This window comes from Brachyistius frenatus, unplaced genomic scaffold (assembly GCF_029030835.1).
Source record: "Brachyistius frenatus isolate BFR_SWC_R1_liver_20210118 unplaced genomic scaffold, ASM2903083v1 Contig_156, whole genome shotgun sequence".
NCBI classification, from domain to species: Eukaryota; Metazoa; Chordata; class Actinopteri; family Embiotocidae; genus Brachyistius; species Brachyistius frenatus.
Window position 1 is genome coordinate 148,976 of NW_027210755.1, and position 25,377 is coordinate 174,352.

The 25,377-nt window shown below is 39.9% G+C and overlaps 2 protein-coding genes across 3 annotated transcripts in view; both read right to left on the reverse strand.

The window, feature by feature from the left end:
- Nucleotides 1–108: 108 nt before the first annotated feature.
- Nucleotides 109–12,389, reverse strand: lrrc74b (leucine rich repeat containing 74B). Of its 2 annotated transcripts, none has more exons than XM_069716382.1 (10): nucleotides 12,212–12,389; nucleotides 11,195–11,378; nucleotides 10,462–10,604; nucleotides 6,665–6,797; nucleotides 5,392–5,598; nucleotides 3,606–3,715; nucleotides 2,584–2,699; nucleotides 2,095–2,173; nucleotides 1,352–1,447; nucleotides 109–1,246 (listed from the first exon to the last, which is right to left on the reverse strand). In XM_069716382.1, the coding sequence occupies exons 1-10, from the start codon at nucleotides 12,311–12,313 to the stop codon at nucleotides 1,130–1,132; spliced, it is 1,287 nt and encodes a 428-aa protein (XP_069572483.1). In that variant the 5' UTR covers nucleotides 12,314–12,389; the 3' UTR covers nucleotides 109–1,129. The 2 variants fall into 2 exon arrangements, with proteins under 2 accessions (XP_069572483.1, XP_069572484.1); XM_069716383.1 differs by having other exon boundaries at nucleotides 11,195–11,373; nucleotides 12,212–12,321.
- Nucleotides 12,390–12,832: 443 nt separating this feature from the next.
- The window catches only part of nos1 (nitric oxide synthase 1 (neuronal)), a 47,681-nt gene continuing 35,136 nt past the window's right edge, over nucleotides 12,833–25,377 (reverse strand). The window contains exons 23-29 of the mRNA XM_069716345.1: nucleotides 24,281–24,491; nucleotides 23,137–23,224; nucleotides 21,692–21,813; nucleotides 21,253–21,401; nucleotides 20,599–20,793; nucleotides 19,944–20,062; nucleotides 12,833–17,178 (exon numbers count right to left, since the gene is read on the reverse strand). Coding sequence (XP_069572446.1) covers nucleotides 17,163–17,178; nucleotides 19,944–20,062; nucleotides 20,599–20,793; nucleotides 21,253–21,401; nucleotides 21,692–21,813; nucleotides 23,137–23,224; nucleotides 24,281–24,491 — 900 coding nt within the window. The 3' untranslated portion in view covers nucleotides 12,833–17,162. The remainder of the gene's footprint in view (nucleotides 17,179–19,943; nucleotides 20,063–20,598; nucleotides 20,794–21,252; nucleotides 21,402–21,691; nucleotides 21,814–23,136; nucleotides 23,225–24,280; nucleotides 24,492–25,377) is intronic.

Sequence of the window (25,377 nt, forward strand, 5' to 3'; positions counted from 1 at the left end):
TGTCGGCCTATATCCCATGTATGCATTTGTGTTTGTGTGTGAGTGCACAAGGAGTAATCTTTTTATTTTTATTTTGAGAAGTTCTTTCAAATCTTAATCAAAGCATAATTTGTTAAAGTGTTCTTTATTGAAGCAACTGCCTTACATTGTAGGAGGAAGTGCATCTCGTCTCAACCTCACCTGTCGCACAGTGACCACATCTGCTTTGTTTTCTTCTCTTTCTTTAGACTTCATTTTCTGAATTTCTAATTTGACCTTTTCCTCTACAAATAAACTATAACTACAGCCATCACATGTAAATGTCATAGAGCACAAAGTAAAATATTATACTTGAAACAACAAAGTAAATGTTTAACATACTTTCCTTCCCTGCATTAAAGACGATTAAAAAAGCCCATTAAATCTCTAAATGTAAGCTTGTATACATTTTTTAATATATTGTTATAATACTAACATTTAGGGATGTTTCTACAAGAAATTTGAAATAAAGGGACCGGGCTGGAGATCATTTTGGGGTGTGTGTCGGAGGGATGCATCCAAATGACAGCTTAAACTACAGTATCTACCACAGTTTAAGTTGTCCTGCAGCTGTAAACACGTCTCTTATCTAATCGTGGACCGTTCTTTCAAAGCTGTTTTTTCTATTAGACTACTCATGCAGTACTTAAATCCTTTTTGTGCAACCCACTTTCACTTCTTTTCATACACAATGCAGTGCTCTCTGATCCTCTCCATCATTCTACCCACTGACATTATATAACATCAAATCAGATCATATCTAAAAAGAATCATACTCAATACCTGCATTGCATACCCATTTTCCGTGACTTTATCAAAACTACATTTTGAGCACTTACTGTTTTTCTTTTTTGCTAAATGAGCTGTTTACCTCTGAATTACCTTTATTTCCAATTTATTGGGTATTTAACAAGTTACATTTATTCTTTGTACACTCTATTCAGGTGAATATGGACTCATGGCTCCTTAAAAAAGAGACATCTTTTTGAAAATTATATTTTTGCAGGCTTCCATCCTTTGGTTCATCTGTTCATGAAAATGTCCATTGGGCTTTGAGAAGATTACTTCCACCTCTGCTGGCAGAAAAGTACAGCAATTACAGTAACACTTTTCAAGCTTTTGCTTTCCTGAATTTGCCAGTTCGGCCCCCATGATTTACTCTAAGCACAGGGAACATTTCTTTCACCGCCGTATACAGGTCTTCAAAATCCTGGTTCACTGTGATGTCCTGGAGAGAGAGTGATGCAAAGAGCAGCTGGTGAATACGTTTGCCTCCTGCAAAAAGAAAAAAAGACTTGCAGAAATTCTCATGGAGGGGAAACGTGTGACTTACTGAAAAGTCTAATGCTTCCATGGCGGAGTTTGGGTTTTCCTGGATAGACTTAAGGATCCCACAGCACCCAGCATTCAGGATGGGGTTCCTCCCAATCTGGCCAAAGACAGATTACAAATGTAGGAGTTTTGCAATATGGTTGTTATGTCATTTTATCTCTTTTGACCTATTAACTTAATAGTGTGTGTATCTGTACAATGTGTATTGTCCATACAAAATCAACCAAACCCTTTTTTTTTTATTGGACAAAGCGAAAGTGAAAGAAAAAACAGGTAATAATAATTCAATTTGTTCATTGAACCCTTGTGTGCAGCACATAATAAGTTAAACAACTATGGACCCCTATAGACAACAGAAAAGTTAAGAAACTACTGTTTTACCGTTCACTCTAGTTTGAACTACTGCCCTTATTGCGGGAGTGGTATTGGTATCTAAAAATGGTTGTCGCCATTTGATTCAGACATACACAGATTCTCTTTAAGATACATTCGGCCCATGTTTGGGCTCAATGGTAAGTTTTCAAACTGGCATATGCAACAAAATATTTTCAACACGAGTGAACATGTAATCAATGTCAAAAACACAGTCCTTAACTCAACCATGACTCCAATGTCGAGCCTCCAACAATTCAACTTGGATATTGACGTTAAAATAAAGTACATTGATCAATTTATTTCCTATTATATTCACTGATGCCCCCCATTGCTTGTGAAGCTGGAACCAATCTCTTTTCAACAGCTTACATTCAGGGATTTGATTGTCTTGTTTACTTTGAGGCCCACGGCGAGGCGAATGGCTCCTTCAGGGGGTATTCGGTTGTTACTGAAACAAATGCGGGAGACACAAAAACAAAATTGTGTGAAAGCAATCATAAAGTGTTCTTTTTTAAATGGCCTCCAAGTAGCAACAATTTTTTTGAATTCTGTGAAGCAAGCTTTGTTTTAAACAAGAAAACAAGAGACTGAAGAAGTCGGATTACTTGAACTTTGTTTATGTGTGCAAGGCTCTCCTTAAGAAAAAGGGTGACCACCATGTAAGATTTATTAGTAAAGATACAAACCTGGGAGAGAAATTTGAACTTACCTGAAAGCTCATAAATTGTGTAACTCCGCAAATAAGTTCAAATGGGAGTCATTCTCCCTTGTTATTTATGAGAGAAAGATCTCTGTCCCTTTTAACTCAGTGACATCACTAATCTGATCATCAGATACCAAGAAAACGAAGGCTCTTACCTCACATTCAACTCCTCCAAAACGTTGTTCTCTTTAAGAGCCTGTCCTAAAGCGATGGCTCCTTCTTTTCCAAAGCCATTACATGACAGATTCACTGTTCTGAGGAAAACATTCCCCTAAAACACAGAAATGCAGGTGTCTTTAGTGAAGGGAGATTTCAAATGCAGTAACTTGGACACGTTCTCTGACAAGAGAAACTGTGAACTGATGAAACACCTTAAATTAAGGTGTTTCAAGTGAGGCAGTAGTATGGATTCTGAAGTAATAAGCCTCTCAGGACCTGAATTAATCAAACCTGTCTATGGAGCTCACTGATTACTTGACCATCTCGGTCATGAGAGAAAGAGGAGCTACATCTGCACTGTTGCTCCCGCTGTGAGATGCTTGATGAATACCTGACCAGGAGGCTGTTTCACAAAGCAGGATAAGCAAGTTAACCAAATTCTTCAATCAGCAATTACCATATTATTAATATTAATGGCCAAGGTTTGTTCCAACATTCACAACAGCATCAACACAATATACCACGATCCTGTTTTTACAATCACTTTGATGACTTTCTGATCCTTTTGGGAAGTTCCACCTGACTTAAACCAAAATTGTAATCCATGTCAATTTAGATAGAAAGTATCTTGTGTTTTGTGTAATGTCAAAATTGTCTTAAAAGGGAAATGACAGCAAAGTTTGTTTACAGGTCTCGGGCAGTACTACCAGATACTGTATGTGAAACCTGAAAAACTGAATTGTCCTTTAAGACACTTGAGAAGTTTTATCTGTTGGTGATGAGTTAGAAAGACGTGCTACGTGGTTCTTGCACATCAGTTTTAAAAAAGTGTCATAATATAAATTCTTTAATATGACATGAGCAATAACACCAAATAATTATTTCATTGATGGCTTCATGTCATATGTAGCACCAATAAAAGTGGTCCACTCCTTCTCTGTCCCTTTAGATCTTGCTTTGTGTTGCATGAGTGCAAAAACTGAAGCAGTGTTCAAACAGACATTTCCATGTGTGTTACCCCAAGGCCCATGGCCAACAGCACTGCTCCTCTTCCTCGAATACCATTCCAGGCCAGACTGAATGATCTCAACCCCGTGTTCTCTGACAGCGATGCTCCCAGGTTCTGACCTGAGGGTGGGAAACCAAATTACAAAAAGTGAACTTCAGTGTGACAAAATAAATGCTTCTGTCATTTAATTATTAAACTAAAAGAATGCCATCCTCCAATTAGAATGGACTGTTCAAAACTGACCACTGTTATTAATCGGTTTGTGAAAAAGATCTCAGATGACAGAGGTTCTAGATATTTTCGCGGTAGGAAAGCATGATTGGAAGTCAGTCTTTTTGACACTCTCTAGAGGAAACCGATCTAATCTCCAGTGGAGCCCCCTGAGATGTTGTGATTGCATGTTTCATTACATAAAAGCACTACTGAGTGAGGACTGTAGAGGCTGAGCTCCTGAAGAAATATATACCCATCATCATCTCTGACTTTTTTTCACAAGGATAAGAAAGTGCATGACACTCAGCGGTTCATAATCACAGAGAAATCACTCACGACAATGGGCTTCGTGGAAAAAAAGCAATAACACCATAGCATGAATGTCAGAGTTTGATTGGTATACTGTCTCTCAGGAACCTACTACATGGAAGAGTGCTCTCAAAACACACGAGGATGTCCTTTGATATTTCAGCAGTGGAGAGCACAGAATTGAAGGGGATGAATCCCAGCTAAACACATGGCAATAAGACGCGGTGGAGTCCCCTTTCCCACAGACAGATTTATTTTCAATTACTTATGTCAGCTGCTTAGTGGCCTGCTCTGCCATTCCTCCACCAGGTGCCTGTCACAAAGCTCATCCACATGATAATTGAAAGAGGTTTTAATGAAGGTGAAATGTTCTTGACCTTTGAATGCCACCGTCTGCTGCTGCCCACTTTCCTCTCATTGCATGGAGAATAAAGCTCCACCTCTTTTATGAGAATGGTTTTCCTAGAAAAATCTGGTAATAACAGAAACCAGTTCTGCTATTATGTTAAGTGAATCGGCACTCATAGTAATTGATCAATTTATAGGGCTTTATTGTATATTGAAGAAAAGAAGGCTATGGATTCACCCATACTGCTTTCACCTATACAACAAGTTGCAGATTGAAAATGGTCATGTATTCATGTGTGCAAACAAAAGAGGAATCAAAGTCAAATACAGTAGCTTTGATTCTAAGGATTTTTGTCAGTAATGACTATTAAAAGATTACACAAATATGAAATATACTGTTTTAAAATTTTGTATGCATCAGTACTCAAAAGATGGAAAGTGTATTAATTATGTTCAAGTGAGGCAAATATTTATCTCATAATTCTGAGATTTAAAGGTCTCTTGAGATTATTTTTTTTCAGCCGAACTAAAAAATATGCAGACCTCTCTATTATGGTTCTTCTGTCCACATATATTTGTGCATTTTTTATGCTTTTTTTTTAACGGCTTGCTGGGAGCTCTGAAGGGAATTAAGTGGAATTTTAAAACAACATGCAATGTTGCATATTTTACACAACTTTTTTCCAAAGTTGTCACAACAGTCATCTCCTCAATGCTACCCAACTAACACGGATGTGTGTAAACCATACTTTAGCATTAGTCCAATATCAGTGTTGGACTAATGGGTCCTGTGACTGAATGAGGGCAAATTTCCAATAATAACTGAATGACAACAGGAGTCACGGGTTGTGTCTCATTCTTTGAAAGGCTCCAGCCTCACAGTAAATAAAAGACCTTTGTTATGCTAAACTAACTGCTTTGCTACCTGCTCGCTCTCCCAGAGCGTTGTAGCTGAGGTCCAGGTGCTGAAGCCTGGTGTTGGTGATCAGCGCCGGCCCAAGGTGCTCAGCAGACCGGTCTGTGAAGCGGTTTCCTGACAGATTCAGGCTCACCAGGGTGTTGTTCTCCTTGAGCATACCAGCTATGGCTCTGGCCCCAAAATCCCCAAGACTGTTGTCAGATAGGTCCACTTCTGGGGTTGACACACACAGTGAAAGTTAAGAGGCCGGTAAGTATAAGCACAACATGTGGCAGGAAAAGGTTCCAAAGACAAGAAAAAGAGGTTTCAAACATTCAGAAGATGAGTTATACTTAATGAACAGTTGCTGATCATATCCTGATTGTCATTATTACAGTTCAGTTTGGTGACCTGCCTGCATGTTGCTGAAGAGTGTTTCACAAAATAGTTGAGACAGCATCAAACATTACTGGGTATTTCTCCATGTTTCTTTTCTTTAAAATATTCAGAATATGTTTAGGCTTTATTCTCACATATGATCTCAAATCCCCTCTGGGAGGAGACGGAGACGGCTTCATTTAAAATGGGAGCGACTCACTTGGGGACTAAACTCCATGAGGGTATTGTCATTATTATTATCATTGGAGTTTTAAAGTCATTGTCAGTCTAACAATCAGTCAGGTCCACCACTTGAATATCTCAACAGCATGTGGTGAGGTTACCGTGATAGTTTTACAGACATTCATGCCACTCATAGATTAATTAAACTCCCTTCTCATCGTCACTTGACTTTTCATCATTTTTATTAATGTCTTGTCAACAGTTAGATGATTCCCAAATGATGAATCCTACTTGAGTTTTCATCCAGTACCACCATGAGGTCAACTTTTGTGATTTTGAGTGAAATGTTTTGCTGGATTCGATGCAATAAAATGTGCAGCCCTTCATACTCTCCTCCCAGAATTAGCATCATCTCTTTGGTGGTCGCTTCATTTTCCATAAAACCACCATCAGGTCAAATTTTTGATTTGTTCAGGACTTCAGTACTTGGGTTATTCTTCATAGATCTTCCACCAGGTTCCTGAACTGCACCAGTGACTTTTACAATATAACATTTAGCAAATATAAGACATGGACCCCAGATGTTGAGTCATGTGCTGTTAATATAATTGAGGTGAGAGTGTCAAATGAGTAGGACTAAGGTGGCACTTTTGTAGGGGAAAAAAGTGTGACAGAGTGAGGGGAAAAGGAAGAGGAGGAAGAGGAAGAGTGTTCATGCTCGATAGCCTGGTAAAACCACCTGTAATGTAATAATTCTCCTTTAACATCCCAGCTACAGCAGCTCCGCCCATTCCTTCCATCCAATTATCCTGCAGGTTCAGCCGCAGTATTGAAGTGTTGGTTACCAGGGGAACCGCCAGTGCTTTGGTGCCCTGCAAATACACAAGCAACCCTCCCACCCCCCCACCCTCAAAGTGAAATTCTTCTGTTTGTTCACTGCAATATATTTTCTTATCTGTATTCCAGTTTAAAAGAGTAGATGTGCTGACGCAGGTGGGCAGAGAGAGAGAGAGAGAGAGAGAGAGAGAGAGAGAGAGAGAGAGAGAGAGAGAGAGAGAGAGAGAGAGAGAGAGAGAGAGGAATATTAAACCTGTTTGAGACAAATGAAGCAGACAGGAGCCGTGTGGAGGCGTGGGTCAGAAATGAAGCTCACAATACATGAAAATTATAGTTTCTAGCATGGCTAATGAAAAAGTTGAACGCATGAAGCCCTATGTTAAGTTGATATTAACAAAAACAGACAAAGAAATCAGTGTATAGTGTGTCTAAACGTGTGCAGTATATACAGTATTTCTGTAAGGTTTGAAAATCTTATCAATCTGCATGGCATAAAATCAATAACCTTTGGAGGTTTACTGCGTAATCTCTGTGACTGACAGCTGCAGACTTATTTAAAATCCAATTTAATGTGTCTGAATGATGTTCCTGTCACCGAAACCTCGGGAAAGGGCTTGTTAAGGAATGGATTTACTGTACAGCTTTCATTTACAGCATCAGTGGAAGCCTGTAAAAATGTCAAACTGTGCTTCTAAGAGCTGCCGGTGATGCGTTTTCACATTTACAGAGGATGTTCTCCTCCCTCAGTCAGACAAGCACAGATCTATTTTACATTGACTAACCATTAAAAAGGCATGTAATTATTATTGACTGGTTGGGCTAGGTAAGTTTAAAGATCGTGTAAAATAGAAATGAAAATGAGTTTTAAGTTCATCACACCACAGAAAAATGTGTTGTTAACAACCCATCCAAATTTGAATGAAAAAAAACACCGACAAGTTTGTTAAATTAGGCTTTGAAATCATGATAAAATCAGCAGTCTCCTCTGCTCTGAGACTGTGGGGGCGTGTCGCCTGAAGGCCCTGAAAATCCACCCACTCGCGGGACTGCGCCGCCTTTCTCAAGTACCTACGACCCGGACAACGGACGCTACAGGAGGAGCAGTGTGTCCGTGAACTCCATCCGTCTCCGGTGGAAGTTGGTGAAGCAACCCATCGTAAAATGGTCACTGCAGAGGCAGCTGTTGGTGTCGATGCTAAGCTCTCCATCAGGGACACTCTTCACAAAATCAACCCACCTCTTTTTCCTTTCTTTATCAGTTGGAAATTTAAATAACGTTCCCGAGATGTTTTGCGGTTCTTGCATCCAGGAAAGATGCATATGCGGGAGACATCCTGAAGCAGCTAACTGATGTAAGATAACAATCTGACTACGGCAGGTGTAGCAGCTGAAATCGAGTAGGATGAACTCTTATGCAAAGGCTTATCTAGGCTTTTATAGCGTTTCACCGTGTGAGAGGAGGAGCCATGCAGAAGGTTATATAAACCGTCTGCGGGAGCTCGGTGACGTACTGAAGCTAGCTTTTAGCCCCGCCTAAAAAACCCTGAGCTGAAGACGGATGAGAAACTGTTCAACGGTCTAACTCCACATTTTAGTGTAACAAAGTTTTCAAACTTTGCACATGCTTTCAGCAACTCATTCACACATATAATGTATTGAGAAGCAAATCTTGAAATTTGCTTTACATGGTCTTTAAGAATAAAAAATAATTATTTCAATTTTGTAATACTAAGTATAAGTAATACTGCATGTAGTAATGTATTTCCAATTTATTATGTGTAAATTTGTGTATATTTTGGGTTATATAACAGTTAAAGAAGGTACACACTATATTGAAAACATGTCTAATGCTTAACAGACCAAACATAATATTCATTATAAAGCTACTTTTTCATGGGTTAAAAGCTGAAAAGCGTTTTCTGTCATTTAGGATAAAAAATAAAAACATGTCCAGATGTCTCTGATAACAAAGCAACACCTTTCTTCAAAGAGGTGAAAGACTGCCAACTTAAATGTGTGCTTGTTAGATCTGTGTAATGGAGTATTTAATGGATATTTTATATGTAAACCAAACTGCGTAGATATGTATATATATATATCCTCTATTTCCTAGAAAAACTCTTCAAAGCTCAGCTGCGGTGGACTTAACACAGTGCTAACCACACTCTCTCATCATCAATGCCGTCGCTCTGCAGGAGAATGTGACTTTGAATTAATGAGTCATTCACTGGCAAAGGTTTGAGCTGATCTAAAACAGCGTTACAGTATGATTTTGTTAAACGTGTGACTTCTGCTCGGGTTCACACGGACCTTTTAATCATGTGGTTTGTGAGCACATTCCCGCAAGGAAGTTCAAATATTTGTCGATCGTTTACAAGAAGGCAGGTTCAGTTGGACTACTTTCACTCAGGTGACGCTGATCTGATGAGTCAAACGGTGAGGGAAGAGAAAAAGAGCTTCTTATTAGCTTTTAAATCTGCGACATTCTAGGTCAGAGGCTAACAGACGGTTTAGAGCATGGTCCATTGCCGGTCCAAATTTCCCAAGTACCACTTGCCACTGCAGATACCAACAGCAGAAGGCTTTCAAAAATAAAACTAAACATTTAATAATCAGAGGACACACAAGAATAACTTAAAAACATAGAAACAGCTGTTTGCAGATTACATCTCTATTTCACTAACCTGTCAGGTCTTGTGTTGTCACTATAAGCTATATAAACTGTCAGGGTAACATCAGTGTTATGCTTTCAGACGAAACGTCATGACACCCGAAGTGGCTGAGCACAGACACATTTTATATTCTAAACTACTTTAGTCATTAAAAACTGAGTTTTACATCATTGCAATGTGATGTGTAATGTAATGCACAATGAAATTAAATGACAATTGTTGGACTTAGGCCATTTGGAGTACAATTGCTATACTGAACAGGGTCATGCGGGGGGAGGGGTGGAGGTGTCACTCATGCTCACATTTACACCAATTTAGAATCACCAGTTAATATTCATGTCTTTGGACTGAGAGGATGCACCCACAGAGAAGAGAGGGAGAACATGAAAACACCACACAGAGAGGTTAGAGCTGACCTGCAGGTTCACTCCCAGAACCTGCCAGCTGTGAGGTGACAGTGCTAACCACTAACCACTAAACCAGCCCTACCCGCCCTTGTGGGTTTTCTCCAGGTGCTCCAGCTTCCTCTCACAGTCCACAGATATGCAATGCTAGGCTAATTGGTGGTTCTAAATTGGCTGTAGGTGTGAATGTGTGGCTGTCTTTCTGGACTGGCGACCTGTCCAGGGTTTCAGCTGTGGTAGGATCCAGCCTCCCCTGTTCCTGACCCTGTGCGGGATAAAGCAGGTGTAGCTAATGGATGGTTTACTGCCACTCAATGTTTAAATAAATCACTATTGTGACTAAATAAATAGTTGTTACTATCACTGAACGAACGACCTCGGCTCAGTGGCTGCTGATGTACCACAATATGTTTGCCTCTAAAACTGATTTCCAAATCATAAAAATAATAATGTAACAATCAAATCGAAATTTGGACTGAAAATATCTGATAAAATAAAAGATCCTCTACAGCTCTTATCCAAAGCATCAGGCATCCCTCTCTTCTGCAAACAGATCAAATAGACAACCTTTCCACAAATCCTCTTCCTCTAATAATTTTCATACAGTTTTATGATTACAGTACCTGAGGCCCCAGACCACGGTGCTTCATAACCAGCTCGCTACTTTGCATATGCTGCAGGAAACAAGAGGCTGGCACCACCTGTAACATGTCACACGCCTTCATGTAGCTCATCTGCCCCGTCAGATCATATGCATCCTCCTCACCTGCAACATAAATAAAGACACTAGTGTGTGTGTGTGTGTGAATTGCTAGTTAATAAATACCTATTTTTTAAAAAGGGAGCGATGTGGCACTTTCCACCAGAGAATGACCTTTGGAGTGTGATATTGAAAACTCCCTCGTGGCTGATTTGGCCCCGTCAGGAGAGCTCATTCATACCAGATGGTTTTCACTTGTGGTGAAAAGGAAGCCTGACACAAAGACTGAGATGAAGTCATTAACATGCAGAACAGGACTTCACATGTGTGGGTGGGTGCATGGAGGAGTTTCAGTTTTTTTGTATTACTATTATTTAAATCATTTAGCGATTGAGAAACTAGACAGGCAGAGGGGGGAATGAGTAGCAGATGGGGTGACAAAGGGGCTCTTTGCCTTATCAATGCATTGTTCTGATCAAGATCAAATTAAGACTCCCTATCAAAATGCTTTCTATCGTTGGCGCCGGGTATGAAATATGAAAAAGCAGGATGAAATGACTCACAACAGAAAGCCATTGCCTTCCTTTTTTTCTGAGAGGGAACATCACATCCTTTATCATATCGTCCTTTTTTTCCCCATCTAAAATCTGCTCTACCTGTGAGCTCCAGATCTGTGTCATTGTCTTCATCAGATGTCACATGCTCCTGTCCTCCGAGCTCCTCTTCCTCCTCCTCGTCCTTTTCGCCCTGTCTTTTGCCTCCATCTAGCAGGTTCTCGTCAGGACTCGAGCGTTGGTCTTCAGGCCCACGCACATCAACCTCTGTCTGACTCGAGCTTCGCTGGGTGGAGAAAGTAAAACATCGTGACTCGTCAAACCCGGCTGCTGTTGGTAGCACCGAGTGAGGAGATTTGATGGATTTGCTGCCAGGAGAATAAAAGTGGACAACTGAGTCCATCAATGTGGATGGGCCATTTTAAGCTTTTGTTTTTCTAGTCTTTGCAAGTACTTCCCTATCCTCCCACTCCTTTCTTTCCAACTCCCTTCAACCCCTTGAACCAGAGGCTGTTATAGCTCTTTCACTCACTGTATTTATCTGCCTATGGCATATTCACATTTCTCAGTCAGCCATGCCATACATTGTTATTTTTAGGATTAAATAGGCTACTTAGAAATAGCATTGTTTGTCATGTGAGTGGTACTGCACATGTTTTAAGGCACATATTGTGAGGAGGATTTGAAAATGTACTGCTTTCATGGAGGTTTTTTTTTCACACTGAAGAGCACTGCAATTGGGCTACATAAAGGAGTAATTAAAACAGACTTTAACGGTTGGACTCTGAGTCCCCTCTGTTAAATAAATGAATGCTAGTACACAGGTCAAAAGAGCGATCCATGAAAAGGAAATTGCACGTCTTTAGCCTGTGTTTTCAGTTTGAGCAATTTCCTTACCCAGGGCGAGGCAAGTGCTCAAACGTGCCCAGAGACGGTGTTGAAGTCCTCCATTTCTAAAAGCCATTATACTGCTGCAGGTCTGTAACATGCAATGAATTATCACCCAGGGTCCCTCCCATGTGTCTAATTTCCAAATCTGCCACTGAACAGTCCCACCTGTGTGTTCACACCTCTTTTGCTGAAGAATTTGCAGACTTGGCTGCATGGTCGGTTTCCTACCTCCCCCAGCTGCAGCTTCTCACTTTCTCTTTCTGCGTCATCATCGTCTTCTAGCACAGAAGGCAGCAGCACCTCGTTGGCCAACTTCTTCCCATGAACCATGACTTCGGTACTGAGTAATTGTGATACTGAAAAAGATATGTTTTGCTGCTTTTATGCAAAAACAAGTTTCTGATTTAGCCTTTTTTTTTGTACTGTGAGGAAAATCACTACACCTGATTTAAGCAGCATGTGTTCAGTATGTGTTCATGCACAAAAAGGAGGGGCAAACTCCTCTGGACTAATTAGAAAGGCTACTGCTTCACATCTGACATTCAAGTCACCAATCAGAGTCCTTGTGTAAAGTTTGGACGGCTTGTTTTGTTGACAGGTTGCCATGGCACTGAGTGACATCTCAGGACTCTGAGTGCCAACTCTTTGTGCCATGACGACCAGCACTTATAGACTCCGGGCAAGGAAGGGAAGTTAATGGCTTGTTTCATGCAAATTACTCCCAAACACTAAATCTGACCTTCAAAATAAAGCGTTTCAACCTTAAACAAGTTCTGTGGCCTGAATAAACCTTTCCAGTTAACTTCCTCTCTCATGTAAACAAGAAAAAAAAACAACCAAGCAAATGTGTTGACATATTCTGTAAATGTTTGTCTTTATTTTTAAGTAAATGCAAATTCATTGCAGTTGATGCATTAAAATGGAATATCCTCAATCAAGTACACAACAAAGGTCATTATAGCAGAGGCTGATTGGATCAGAGTTGTTCATAGCAGCAGTGATACGCAAACACAGAAAAAGAAACCCCTCGAGAATGTTTTTACCGTCCCAGAGCCCCGTGAGAAAGGCCAGACAACTTCACAATACAGTCTCACTGACTTGACACAGTGCTGGTAGACAGACAGAGCTTCTTCAATATGAACAGGAGACAGAAGATCATCATGCATTTATTTAATGCTGCTGTTTTATCCTCATACCGAAAGGATATGAGAGACACCATATAGAATAGGCCTTTTTTTTTGTTCATTTTTAATCAAGCAGAATCATAGTGCTCATTTACATAATCAAAATACATTCTTAGAAAAGATTGAAGTGGTACTCTTTATAGTTTGTCTTTTAATATATATATATATATATAGAAGCTATATATAGAAGCTATATCTTGTATCAATTCTTTTTGTGTTGCACATTTTACATCACAGACATTTTCTTGACGGCTCTCACTCCAATTAAAGTAAACCTGGTAAATAAATTTGAGGGGACATTCATCCAGAGAGAACAACAGCAGGGAGAATGGAAATCACCCATTTTTTCCCAAACAAAATAGTTGAGTCAGAAAAAAAAGAAAAGAATACACAAAAACATTTTCTTGGCAGCTGTTAGGGACATTTAGAAATCACAATGAAATAATTGAATCATGCTGACAGCTATCTTTAATTTTAATCAAAGACAAAAGTAAGGGAACAAACAAGACTCAGAAGCTGACAAGAAAAAGCCACAGGTTAATGCAGCGTGGGTGATCAAATAACGATGTGGCCCCTGCACAAATATTTTCAGATTACAACCCTGACTAATTGGAAAGCAGCAAATGACCACAGCAGCAGTGTGATTGCCTCTTGTCTCTGGATGAAAAACCTCACTGGAACTTAAAACAATAGAACTGAACTGCTGATATAAAATCTAAAAGCCATGTGGGCAGCTTCCTGTTACAAAAACACCATCTGGAGAGATTGAATTTGCAGGCTTGGCGTGACACAGAGCAACAAATTCAAGCTTATTTTGAAAATCTGACCAGTGTGTCACAATAAAAAGACAATAAGCAGAATATCCATGTAAAAACATACACCTGAGATCATGCATGTTTACACCCACTCTTAGAGACATGTGCTCGGTTAGGATGATTTCCTGGGCACACATATGCATGCACACACATGCGTGCTGATGCCACTGAGCAGGTGTCAGGTCACAGTGACGGAGTGGCACCTGAGCCACGGGATAGCACAAAACATGCAGAGACAACAGAAAGAATGGATGTACCAAATGTAGGCAAACACTTAATGTAAGGCAAGAGGCAGAGGAGGGGGGATGTTAAATTATATTTTTTCAAAGCTCAATAGGTGATGATTGAAGTTGACATATGTCAGATATGAGCTGGGCGGCATCTTTTTGCTTTCCTTAACAATGTTTTGCTACAGATGTACTTTATGTTTAAGAAAAAAAGGCTTTGGAGAAAATGCTTACTGACTGTCTTGCTAAGAATAAAGTGCGAAAACTCACACCACTATCATGTTTGTTCAGTAAATATAATACCAGCATAGCTTCGCATAAAGACTGAAAACAGGGGAAACAGCTAACCTGGCCGTATAAAACGGTTGCACATTTTTCCAACTATCTTATTTAAAAGAAGAAACGTATGATTTTTAGTTTAATACGTCAAAGATGCTATTGTGTTGAGATAGTGACTGCATTTACCATGCTAACCAGCTAGCCCTGGCCCGTCTTGTCTCGCAATACCACTTTGAACCACACAAGGTGATAGTGAGTCACTATGGCGTCCAGTCTACCTTCAATCCAACATGAGAGGAAGAAGCAGCCTATTTTAACCTTGTATTCGAATGATTAGTGAAAGCAACGATGGCTGAAACTTTTGCAAAGCAACCATTATCACAACCACTACCAACTCGTGGCAAGAATCAAAATGTAAGTTTGGTGGCAAAGGAAAGGCTTGACGGCAAAACAAGAGTTAACACTGGTTTTGCTTTCCACTGCTGGAGACAGCATTTGTTAAGTAAGCCAAAAACATGTATGCTGAACTCACCATGTTTATTCTTAACTGGTAAGTAAACAGTCGTTAATGCCAGCATTGGCTATTTGGTCATAGCTTATAAAAGCAACTAATACTACAACGTTACTAACCTTGATAGTATGTGTGATGAGTTAGCTGTTAGGTGGTTCAGACCAGTTACAATAGCTGTATTTGAATCCCTCAATTAGCTCATCAACAATCTAACAAACTGGGAAAACTCTATGTGGCAAACTAGCCAGGCGTAGTGACCTTGTTTGAACAATTCAAAAACAAATCTTTAGTGGAGCTAATAATATCACATATTGTTGCAAAAAAAATACAAACAAATCAAATGCAGTCAATATAATTTTTCTGTGGTTGTTTTCTTGCTTATGTGGTCTTGCTAAAAACCAAGATAAGCGAACTATGTTGTAAACTACAGGTTCAACTGATCGATCCACAAACCCAACCACTAAATCCCAGCAAGTTGCTGAACCTCTGAGAGGCAGATTGAGGGCAGACTGGTTGACTCAATATAGCCTCCTAATGTACAAAGTGGAATTACAAGACAGGACATAAATCTTACATATTGCATCTTTAATTAAGTAACATTATACATATTTTTGTTTAAATCTGTCCAGAAAAATGTAAGAAAAAAAAGAAATGACATATATGGGGGGTTAGTGGAATAAAGACACAGTCTAGCCGGTTTAGCATTTATTTAGTTGATTTAGCTGCCAAGAGTTTTTATACATTTAAATTGACTCATAGCGCCACTTGCTGCTGTGCAGGGTGTATTACTCAGGACATTTGGGTGAAAATCCTCACAATGACAGCAGGAAGATTGTGCAAAAAGTCTCTTGATATATATATATATATATTTCTTTTTTGCGCACATTTATTTTGAACTTGTAAAACATGCTGTATTCATTTTTCAAGCATAATTTATTGGAAATATTTTTAATGGTACATTTTGTATTTGCAAAACAAAATGAATTAGTTTGATAATGATGTTTTGTATTTGAAAACCACACTGTGTTTGTTGGTCAATCGTAGGGCATTTGTAAAGCAACATTTGTTTAAATTTTGGCAGAAAATTAGTCCCACAAACCTTCCAGAGTTATGAAATCGCAAAGAAACTCAGCGTAATTAACAAAATGTCAAACAATTCCTTCAAGTTATTAACTATGGATTTAATCATCGATTAATCATCTGTAACTCATAAAACATTTTTTAGAATCATTTCCCTCCACCGTGCTTATCTGATTTGATTACATATTGTACCACATTCTGAACACATAAAAGTTGTAATAATTTTTTTACTTTTTATAGATTTAGGTTCATTTTAATGATGTATGGATACAGGACAGACTTTAGTGGCTGCATTGCATTCCTCGGCAGCTGCTGGATGTTTGACAGGCACCAGCTGGGACACACGAGATTATAATGTTATGACAGAATGGACAGGCCACTAAAATGAGCGCTGGCATGCGTTTTGATGGATTGCCAGTGAAGAGCTAGATAATATGTTCATTGAGGCTGTGACAGAATTGCTGTTTTCATAATTCAGGGTGACCTGTTGACACGCCAAATTTGTTTGCAAGACATTTGTCTTTTAGTTTTTCTGTCTGCATGCCTGTACATCTTTCACTTTTCTAACTCTGCAGAGCTCTACCGCCTTTGATTTCAATAAAAAACACCCCAAATAGATTTGACCAGTCTTGATACTTTCCCAACAAGTAAAGTTGACTTAATCCATACAGAAATGTCAGTTTGTTATTAATGCCACACATTTCCTTGCAAATATAAAACCCAATAAAAGCCTTTTAACTGTAACAATAACACAGAGTATATTATATTTCTTGAGTATATTCTTGTCTTGGTCATGCATTCACAATGAGGCAGGTCATCACACTAGGTGCACACATTATGAATCAAAATGATCAATTTATAATTTTTGGAAGAATCATCAACAAGCAAAACAGATTTTCAGAGAACAGAACATTTCCAACTTGCTACAGACAAAATCGCAGAGGCCAACAGAAACATTAAAGTGGTATAAAAAAAAGAAATAAACCCATTTTTTTTACAGTAAAAAAATTGGCACAGTATTCTTTAACCACCATTGCTGTGTCCTCCAGACTTGTTGTCGTCAGAAAACCTTGATTCATCGACCTACGAGCAGAAAACCCTGAGAGAGAAAGGACAGAAGGAGAGGCAGAAAGACAGACAGACAGAGAGAGCAGTAGAGACATAGAAATAGAGATGTTACAGTCATTACTCATCCAGCGAGCAGGGGCTTTGATGGCCAAATGTGAAATTCAAGTGACAATCCACACAGGAACCATCGTCTATGATGCATTATGTTGGTACTTAATGAGCCATAGTGGATATGTAGGGCCCTTGTTTTGCTCTCATGGCAAGGGTATATGAAGTGTCTAATCTTGAATATGCACAAATAACGACGGAAACAAAAACAGAAATGGAACAGAGACACTCGCTTTCACTCTAATCCTCTTAGTTTAAAGGCTCTTCTCCGCAGGTTTCTATGGTTACCCACTCTGTTTTCATCTGAAACTAGGGGTGATAACACACTGTCACTGCCAACAACTACAGGTTGCAGATTGAAGTTGACTTACAAACGTCTCTCTGAGAATGATCGGCTCTAGTAATATCACTGGTTGAGATAAATCTCAATGGGGTTTGCCAAAGAAAATCTTTCTCTTAAAATATGAACTAACCAGCTGGAAAATCTGAGAGGCAAACAAGAATCTCCAGCAAAAGACAAATATGAATAAATAAGAAAACACCTCTTAAGCATCCTACACAGTTCAACAGTGTTGCAGATGAGACAAGTGAATGATCTAAGTTTTTCAGTCTTGGTCAAAATTATTGGCAACCCTGAATTTCAAAGCACATAATTGAAATACATGCAAATCAACTAGTTCTGTGTAAACAGAATATGTCAATAAAATGTTCAAGGTTACTGAACAAACGAAAAATAATTGCATAATAGTGAAATAATACAAACACAAAATGTACCCGACCACTGACCGTATATAAAAGTGGACGTCGCTTCCGGGTCTGAAAAATGAGGCCGATGTGGAAGTACTTAATCCTCGCAATACCACAGAGCGCAGCCAGAAGTTGAGTCCAAAAAGCCTCCCATTCAACTAGGCTCATAAAATCAATAAAGTCAATAAAAATTCCTTGGAGTTTTCTCAGTGTTGATAGCTAAAGTCACTCCTTCTTATTAGTTTTCTGGCCATCCATCTGAAAATAATCCTGTCATTAACTAGAAAATATGCCTCAACAAGCCGTGTTTTGGTGGGGGGCATATCTGTTTGATTGACAGGCCTGTGGTGCAGTCAGGGTACAGCTATCGGTGGGCGGGACGCCGTATCACCAGATTTCCAATCAGATAGAGTCAGATCCACCGCTCACCCAAATATGGTCATTACCAGCTCCAAACTGCTCTAAACTAGCAAGATGGCGCCGGCCAAAATCCGAACTCGAGGCTTCAAACCCGGCCGTTCACAAACCAACGGTTGACGTCACTGTTGGATGCCGCTTTCTCCTGATACAATTATTGGCCGACTTTAATGATATTTGGTAGCAGAACCTTTGGCAACAATGACAGTTTCTAACTGTTTTTTGTTGCCATCTAGAAGTTTCTTGCACCTGTCCACTGATAGTTTCTGCCACTCTTCCATCGCAATGTGTTCAAGGTCTGTTAAAGTTTGCAGGAGTCAATGGCACATTTTAGCTCTCTCCAAAGGTATTCAATGGGATTTAGGTAAGGACTCCATGCCGACCAGTTTAAATCAGCCCATCTTTTCCCTCTCAACCACACTGTGGTACTGCTGAATGTGGGCTTTGGGTTGTTGTCTTGCTGAAAGACCCAAGACCTTCGCTCAGACCAGGAATTTGGACACATTTCTATCCAAACTCATAATTTCTTTGATACATTCAATGCCTTGAGTAGTAGACACAGCAAAGCAGCCCCACATCGTAATATAACCTATATGTTTTACTAAAGGTAGCGTGTTCATTTGATGAAATATGCACTGCATTCGTTGAGAGCTCTACCAGGGTTTCATCTGTCCATAGAGCATTATCCTTGAAAGTCTGAGGGAATTTTGTGAATATTTTTGCAAACATTGGCCTTTTTGTGCCTTTCTGTGGTATTCCACCTGCCCTTTGCCAAGGGAGACCTTCTTGGTTTAGTGTGCAGCATATGATACGGGCTGAAACCACCGCAAATTGCTTCTGGCCATCCTGAAGCTCTTTAGATGTCTTACATCTTGTTTTACCACCAACCTGCACAAACTTCTCTCGCTCAGTTTCTTCTCAGTGCCATGTCCTCAACAATTTTATGACTCTGAAACTTCTTAATAACATTACAAACCGTTGAAACAGAAATTGCTTTGCCTTGTAGCCTTTGAATTAGTATTTCTGATACTCTGCCTCCCTGGGCTCTGACAGGGTTAATTAAGGACATCTGAACACTGGAAATTAAGCAAAGGTGTCCAGTCCAGATTTACAGGTACTAGTAATCCTCTGGGAAACACATGTACTTTTTTGAAATAAATACAGCGAGAGTCATTATTGGGGAAGCCGGGAGCAGTGGTTTCATAGGGGAACTGGTACCATGGTAATGTTAGATGCCTTCAAAAATTGAATGGTTGCCTTCCTGGCCTATGCTACAACCTTCCACACAGTTTCATGAAAAGTGGGTTGGAAGTATTTTTGTAATTCTGCTGACAAATAGACAAACAACCAAAGACTACAGCCAAAACAAACCTCTTTGCTGGAGGTAATAAAACCAATACTTTTTTGTAACTCCACACACTTTGTCTAGCGCTACCATCACATCAAGAGTTCTCAATAATTTACATTTTATAGCAGCTTTTTTATTACATTTCCTATGCAGAATGCTTAACACAAAGCACTTACTCATCTGAGTCCTTCTTGCTCTCCTCAATATAGGCGATGGACTCTGAACGAAGCCGGTTGGTGACCTCATAGGTGCGCAGGGTGACACCAAAGATGTCCTCATGGTAGCGGTTCTCATCCTGGTAACAATAGGATGGTAAAGGTAGAGAAGGACGGACAGAAGGGTGAGAAACTGTTCAGCAGATAGGATTTGGACATAGTTTAACAATGAATGACAAATTCCTTGAACAGTACTAACAGGTGTGGACAAGTGTGTAGTAATGGGCATTGTGACGTGTGCCATTACTCTTGTTTTAGCCTTTATACCTTCAAGTTCACCGATGAAAATGATCCAGTGGGATGGTGACTTTTAAAGCCTGTTTTTTTTTTTTTTTTCGGAAATAATGACACTACATGCTTGACTCTCAGTTACATACAGCACATTTATGTAAAAAAGCTCAGGAGAACCTCCCCCTTTGACTTGAAGCTGATTGCATTTCTCAAGGGCACCTTTGCTTTGGTGGTGAGCCTTTCATTTACAATTTTCACAGCTCATCTAGGACTCTTAACAAACACAAATATCTTCCTCGAGACAAATATCACTTTAAGCTGTACGATGAGGTTTATTGGATATGTCACGGTGGAGATGTTGCACAGTGAATTTGGCCCCCCTCACCCGAAGCTTGCTGATGAAGAAGCCAGCGTCCTCCAGGCTCATGTTGCCCTGCTGCTTTATGATTTGCTGGACAGTCTTGAGAACATCTCCGGCCATTGTGACATCCCCACACACGTAGATGTGTCCACCTTCCTCCTTCAGGCACTGGTACACCGTCTCTGACAGATGCTCGCGCAGTACATCCTGTACATATTTCTGACAGAGAGACAGGGAAGAAATTACGAGTGTGCATGAAGAAGTCAAGTGTGAGAGAGGTAGGAAAAGAAACATTGTGAAAAACTGGAGAGTCAGGAAACGACTTACGGATATGGAGTAAGGTAAAGTCAAATTTGGAAGCTTTTTTTGCCCGAGAACAACACAATTGTATTGAAAAGAAAATGATACTCTTTAGATTATGTTCTACTTTTTATATTCAGTTATTGACCATCATTGCTAACAGTTGAATAGCAGCAATGTAACAAAAAACTACAGTGGAAAGCCATCAAACTGAAACATACATCCTCAATTGAAGTGTTGACACTCAGAATATAAGCACAGCAGTTTGTATCTAGCACTTTCTCTCCTCTGTGAATGTAATTCAAACCCACACAGCAGTCCAGTTAGAGTTGTGACAAGCTGACTCATCCTCAGTTATGGCCAGTTTAGTGCCTCTACCTTTGGTTTGCCAGGTTCTCTGGAGTAGGCTGTGTAGAGCTCCTTGAACACCTCTTTGTTCTTTGCCTTGATGGTCTCCTCCTTGTAGATGTGGTCCATCTCAGACTGACGACAGCCAAACACCAGGATCATGGGGCATGACGCAATCCCTTGAAGAGGACAGGTCGAGTTACTTTGTTGCTCAGAATGGAGATATAGAAATTATAGATTGCATTTTGGTATATTCACTAAATCTCTGACAGGGATTTGGTCTGAACTCCAATATTACACAGAGATGCATATGATGCTATTTTAACTGGAAGAATAAATCTGTCTGCTGTTCCTGGATATTTTCACAATGACACATCAAATTGAAGATTCTATCTGGTTCACTGGTTCGCTCTCTATAAGTTGATGAATAATACATCTCTAAGGAATGGGATAAAAAATGATGTCCAACCGTTGTGCTCTAGCTCATATAGTCTATGTTGCCAGAAGCTTCTGAATGGGGCGATGCCTGTTCCAGGACCCACCAGGATACAAGGTGCTTGGTTGTCTTTGGGAAGGTGGAATGATTGCGCACTAAAATAATGCAATAGACAAAAAAATACTTTGAATTCTCCTAAAAGTGACCACAAGGCCCGTCAAACTCACTTAAAGGAATAGTACAACATCCTTGTTCAGTTTATTACTCAGAAATGAGAAGACTGATCCCACACTCATGTCTGTATGCTAAATATGAAGCTGCCATCTGAAACTGGTTGCCATAGCTTAGCACAAAGCCTGAAAACAGATACCCTGGCTCTGTTGTGGTAATAAAAAACACCTGCAAGTAGGCTATCTCTAAAGCCCATAACCTTGCAAATTCATTTTGTTTATTTCGTGAAAACTAGAGCAATACAAACAGGGGTTGGATGGGACAAAACATAGACTGTATTGAAATCAGTATGTAGTGCCAGGTCTGAAAAATTTGGCCAATGCGGAAGTGCCTTAAACTGCAATATCACCGAGGGCCACTAGGAGTTGGCTCAAAAAAGGCTCTGGCTCCATAGACTCCTATTCAACTTCAATAATTTGTTGCCACGAGTCAATTTGGTGTCCTTCGAGAAAGTCACTCTTTCTTAATCGTTTTCTGGTGGTCCACCTCAAAACACCCATCATTGACTAGATATTAGGCCTTAACCTTCCTGCTGTACTCGGGTCTTTCATTGCATCAAAATGGCTGTGAAAACGGGTCACGAAAGACCCGGATAGCCTGGAAGGTTAAAAAAGTGGTATTTTTGGAGGGGTGTCTTTTCTATTGACAGGCCATGGTGCAGTCAGGTTTCTGCAATCCTCAGGTTCTTAATTCCTGCTTGTTTGTCTGCAGCTCATCGTAATATGGTCACCTCTGGCTCCAAAATAGCAAGATGGGGCCGCTAAAATTGGAACCGGAGTCTTTATAACAACAGTTACAAAAACTATTGAGTGACGTGACTGTTAGTTTCCGCTTGGAACAAACACAGGACTTTGACCTCATCTCAACTGGTGTTTGGGTTTCTGAAACAGCAAAATGTTGGTAAAGCTGTCTCTTGTTCGTAAAAACTTTTTGTTCTGAACCTCTCACTTCATGGCACTGATATAAACCAATATAATGTCCAACATAACCTAGTAAAATGGTGATTTGCCTTTTTCACACTTAGGTTTTTGCACAAATTATACATGCGAGATTTCAGTCTTTGTGCTAAGTTAGCTTGGAGGTTGATAGTTAATATATATTCAGCATACAGGGAAGAGAGTGGTCTTAATCTTCTCAGTTTGGTCAAGAAAGCAAATTATTCCATTTCATAAAATGTCAAACTTCTCCTTCACCGTGAGATGATGGATTCATCTGCAATTCCTTGGAAAACACATTTTGATATTTACCCTCGCACAAAACACGGCACCATCTCCCCCTTCTCTATCCTGTTGAGCCACGATGAACACACTCCATGGTGGATAGGTCCCTCTCCATCTGAAAAAGATGATTACCAAGCAAGCATTTTACCTTTTTCTCTTCCCTCTGCCTCCCACTCTTTTAAAACGTACAAACAAACAGGAGTGGCTTTGCAAGGCGAGGGCCATTTCTCTTTCTCTCTGCAGGGAAATTCCAGTAATTCACCGGTTGCGTATACAAGTATTGAGATTGGTATTCAAACTTTGCCTAAGTAACGTAACATATTCAAATAATGTAAAGCACTTTAAATAACTTACGTATGATGTACATGCCTTTACTTGCGTAAAATTAATTATTTTAACACAAACACAGGTCTTTTCATGTGTGTAAGAGACACCAGCGGACAGTGACAGTATTGTATTTAATGTTCTAGGATGAGAACAGGTTGGAAATCATAGATGTTAACTGCAAAGGTGGGGCTGTAAGAAAGAGCTTTGTGCACTAAACTGAAACCTGCATATCTGATGCGTTTTATATGCAGTCAGATAGACTGGTATACCTCTACCTCTGGTATACCTCTCTAGGTCTTGTTTGTGTTTGTGCCCATATCTATAAATATAATCTGTTTAAACATATAAAATCTTCCTAGGGTGTTTCTAAATCTAAGTTTCTTGTAATTACAGCTGCGGTCTCTCTGCCCCATGAAGCAGACTGGCTTTCCAAAGATAACTTCCAATCAATTTTATTTGATTCATCGAAGGGTTTTCAGACAGGCTGAGTCACTTGAGTTTTCATGTGTTTTGCAGCATTGAAGGGGCACAGTGCCTTTTATCCATGACTAAACTGAACTTACAAATATATATACACAGGACATGTACTTTTGTTAAGGAACAACTTACTGCTTAACTCTATTTACTACCAACTCCACAGTGCGATTGAGTTTATTTTGTATTATTGAAATGTTAAAAATAACCACATGAAAATGTCAGAACAAAAGAGAAGACAAAGCCTGTTGGGAGCACTAAAGTTGACCCCTCCAGGCAGCTGGGAAGATCACAGCACCTAAAGCTACACCCACACAGTTCCTTGGTGAGCAGTTCTTCAAAGTGCTCCAAATCAGTAGCAGGTCTTTACCTCTGGCCTGATAGGAGACCACAGCCACAGTGAGGTGGATCTCTCCCGGGTGCACATCTGGAGAGGAGCTGATGGAGTAGTAGCGAGGCTGCAGCAGGGGCAGCTGGGTAAGCAGCAGAGTGGAGGGCATCTGAATGGAGGGGAACTCCTCTATGACCTCCACCAATGTGGGATTGTTGTACCACTTCCACTCCTCGTACTCCTGCAAGCCCTGGGGTGTCAAGAACAAAGACAAGGTGGGACAAAAGTAGAGGGGGATATTTCTTCGCAATTTTTTTGTCTTGTTGCTGTCCTGATGAGAAGCCCCTGTAACACCCACAGTATCAGAAAAAATAGAGAATAGTTTCCTCTTTTAGATCTGTGAACATTTCTGAATCGAGAGCAGGAGGAGGCCACAAGCAGAGACGTTCACCATTCACTGCCCAACTGTTTTTGTGTGTCATCACTGACATTTGGATGTGATGAACTTAGAGCAATGCCACCACGCTCAAAAACTTTTGCTTTTTTTCTCAAGCTGTTAATTAGTGACACAGCGCCCATGAAGAAGCGTGCTGTGGTCTCCATTCTGAGCCTAAAACACAGTTTGAAGCATTTTTTCACGTTTCAATTAGCAAAATGTTAACAGTAAAAGTACTTTGGGGTCCGGGCTTTTCAACCTTGATAAACAGATGGGGTTGTGCGACTTTACACATATCAGAAGCTAATGATTTTTTGCTTAATTAATTCCTTCTTTATATGCTTAAAAAACCGAACACAGTAACAAGACAGAGATGACAACAATGCCTGGTATGAGAATCTCTGGACATATAAAATAAGATTAGAAAAGTGAGGAAAACCCTGCATTAGTTCTGAATTAAACTTGAGATTTAACGCATACAAAAAGAAAAAAATGATATGCAGTGTCGACTCTACTGTACTGTTTCCTTTATGAATTTAGAAGCCTTCCATCTTTCCCTCCTGCTTTTGTGACAATGATTCCGTGTATGAGCATATGAGTCACTGCTTGGCCTCATCCAGCCTTTTCCACACATTGACAAAAATGGAGAATGAATTGTGGGAGGCACTGCAAGGGGGAATGGCTCTGGGTTAAAGCGATC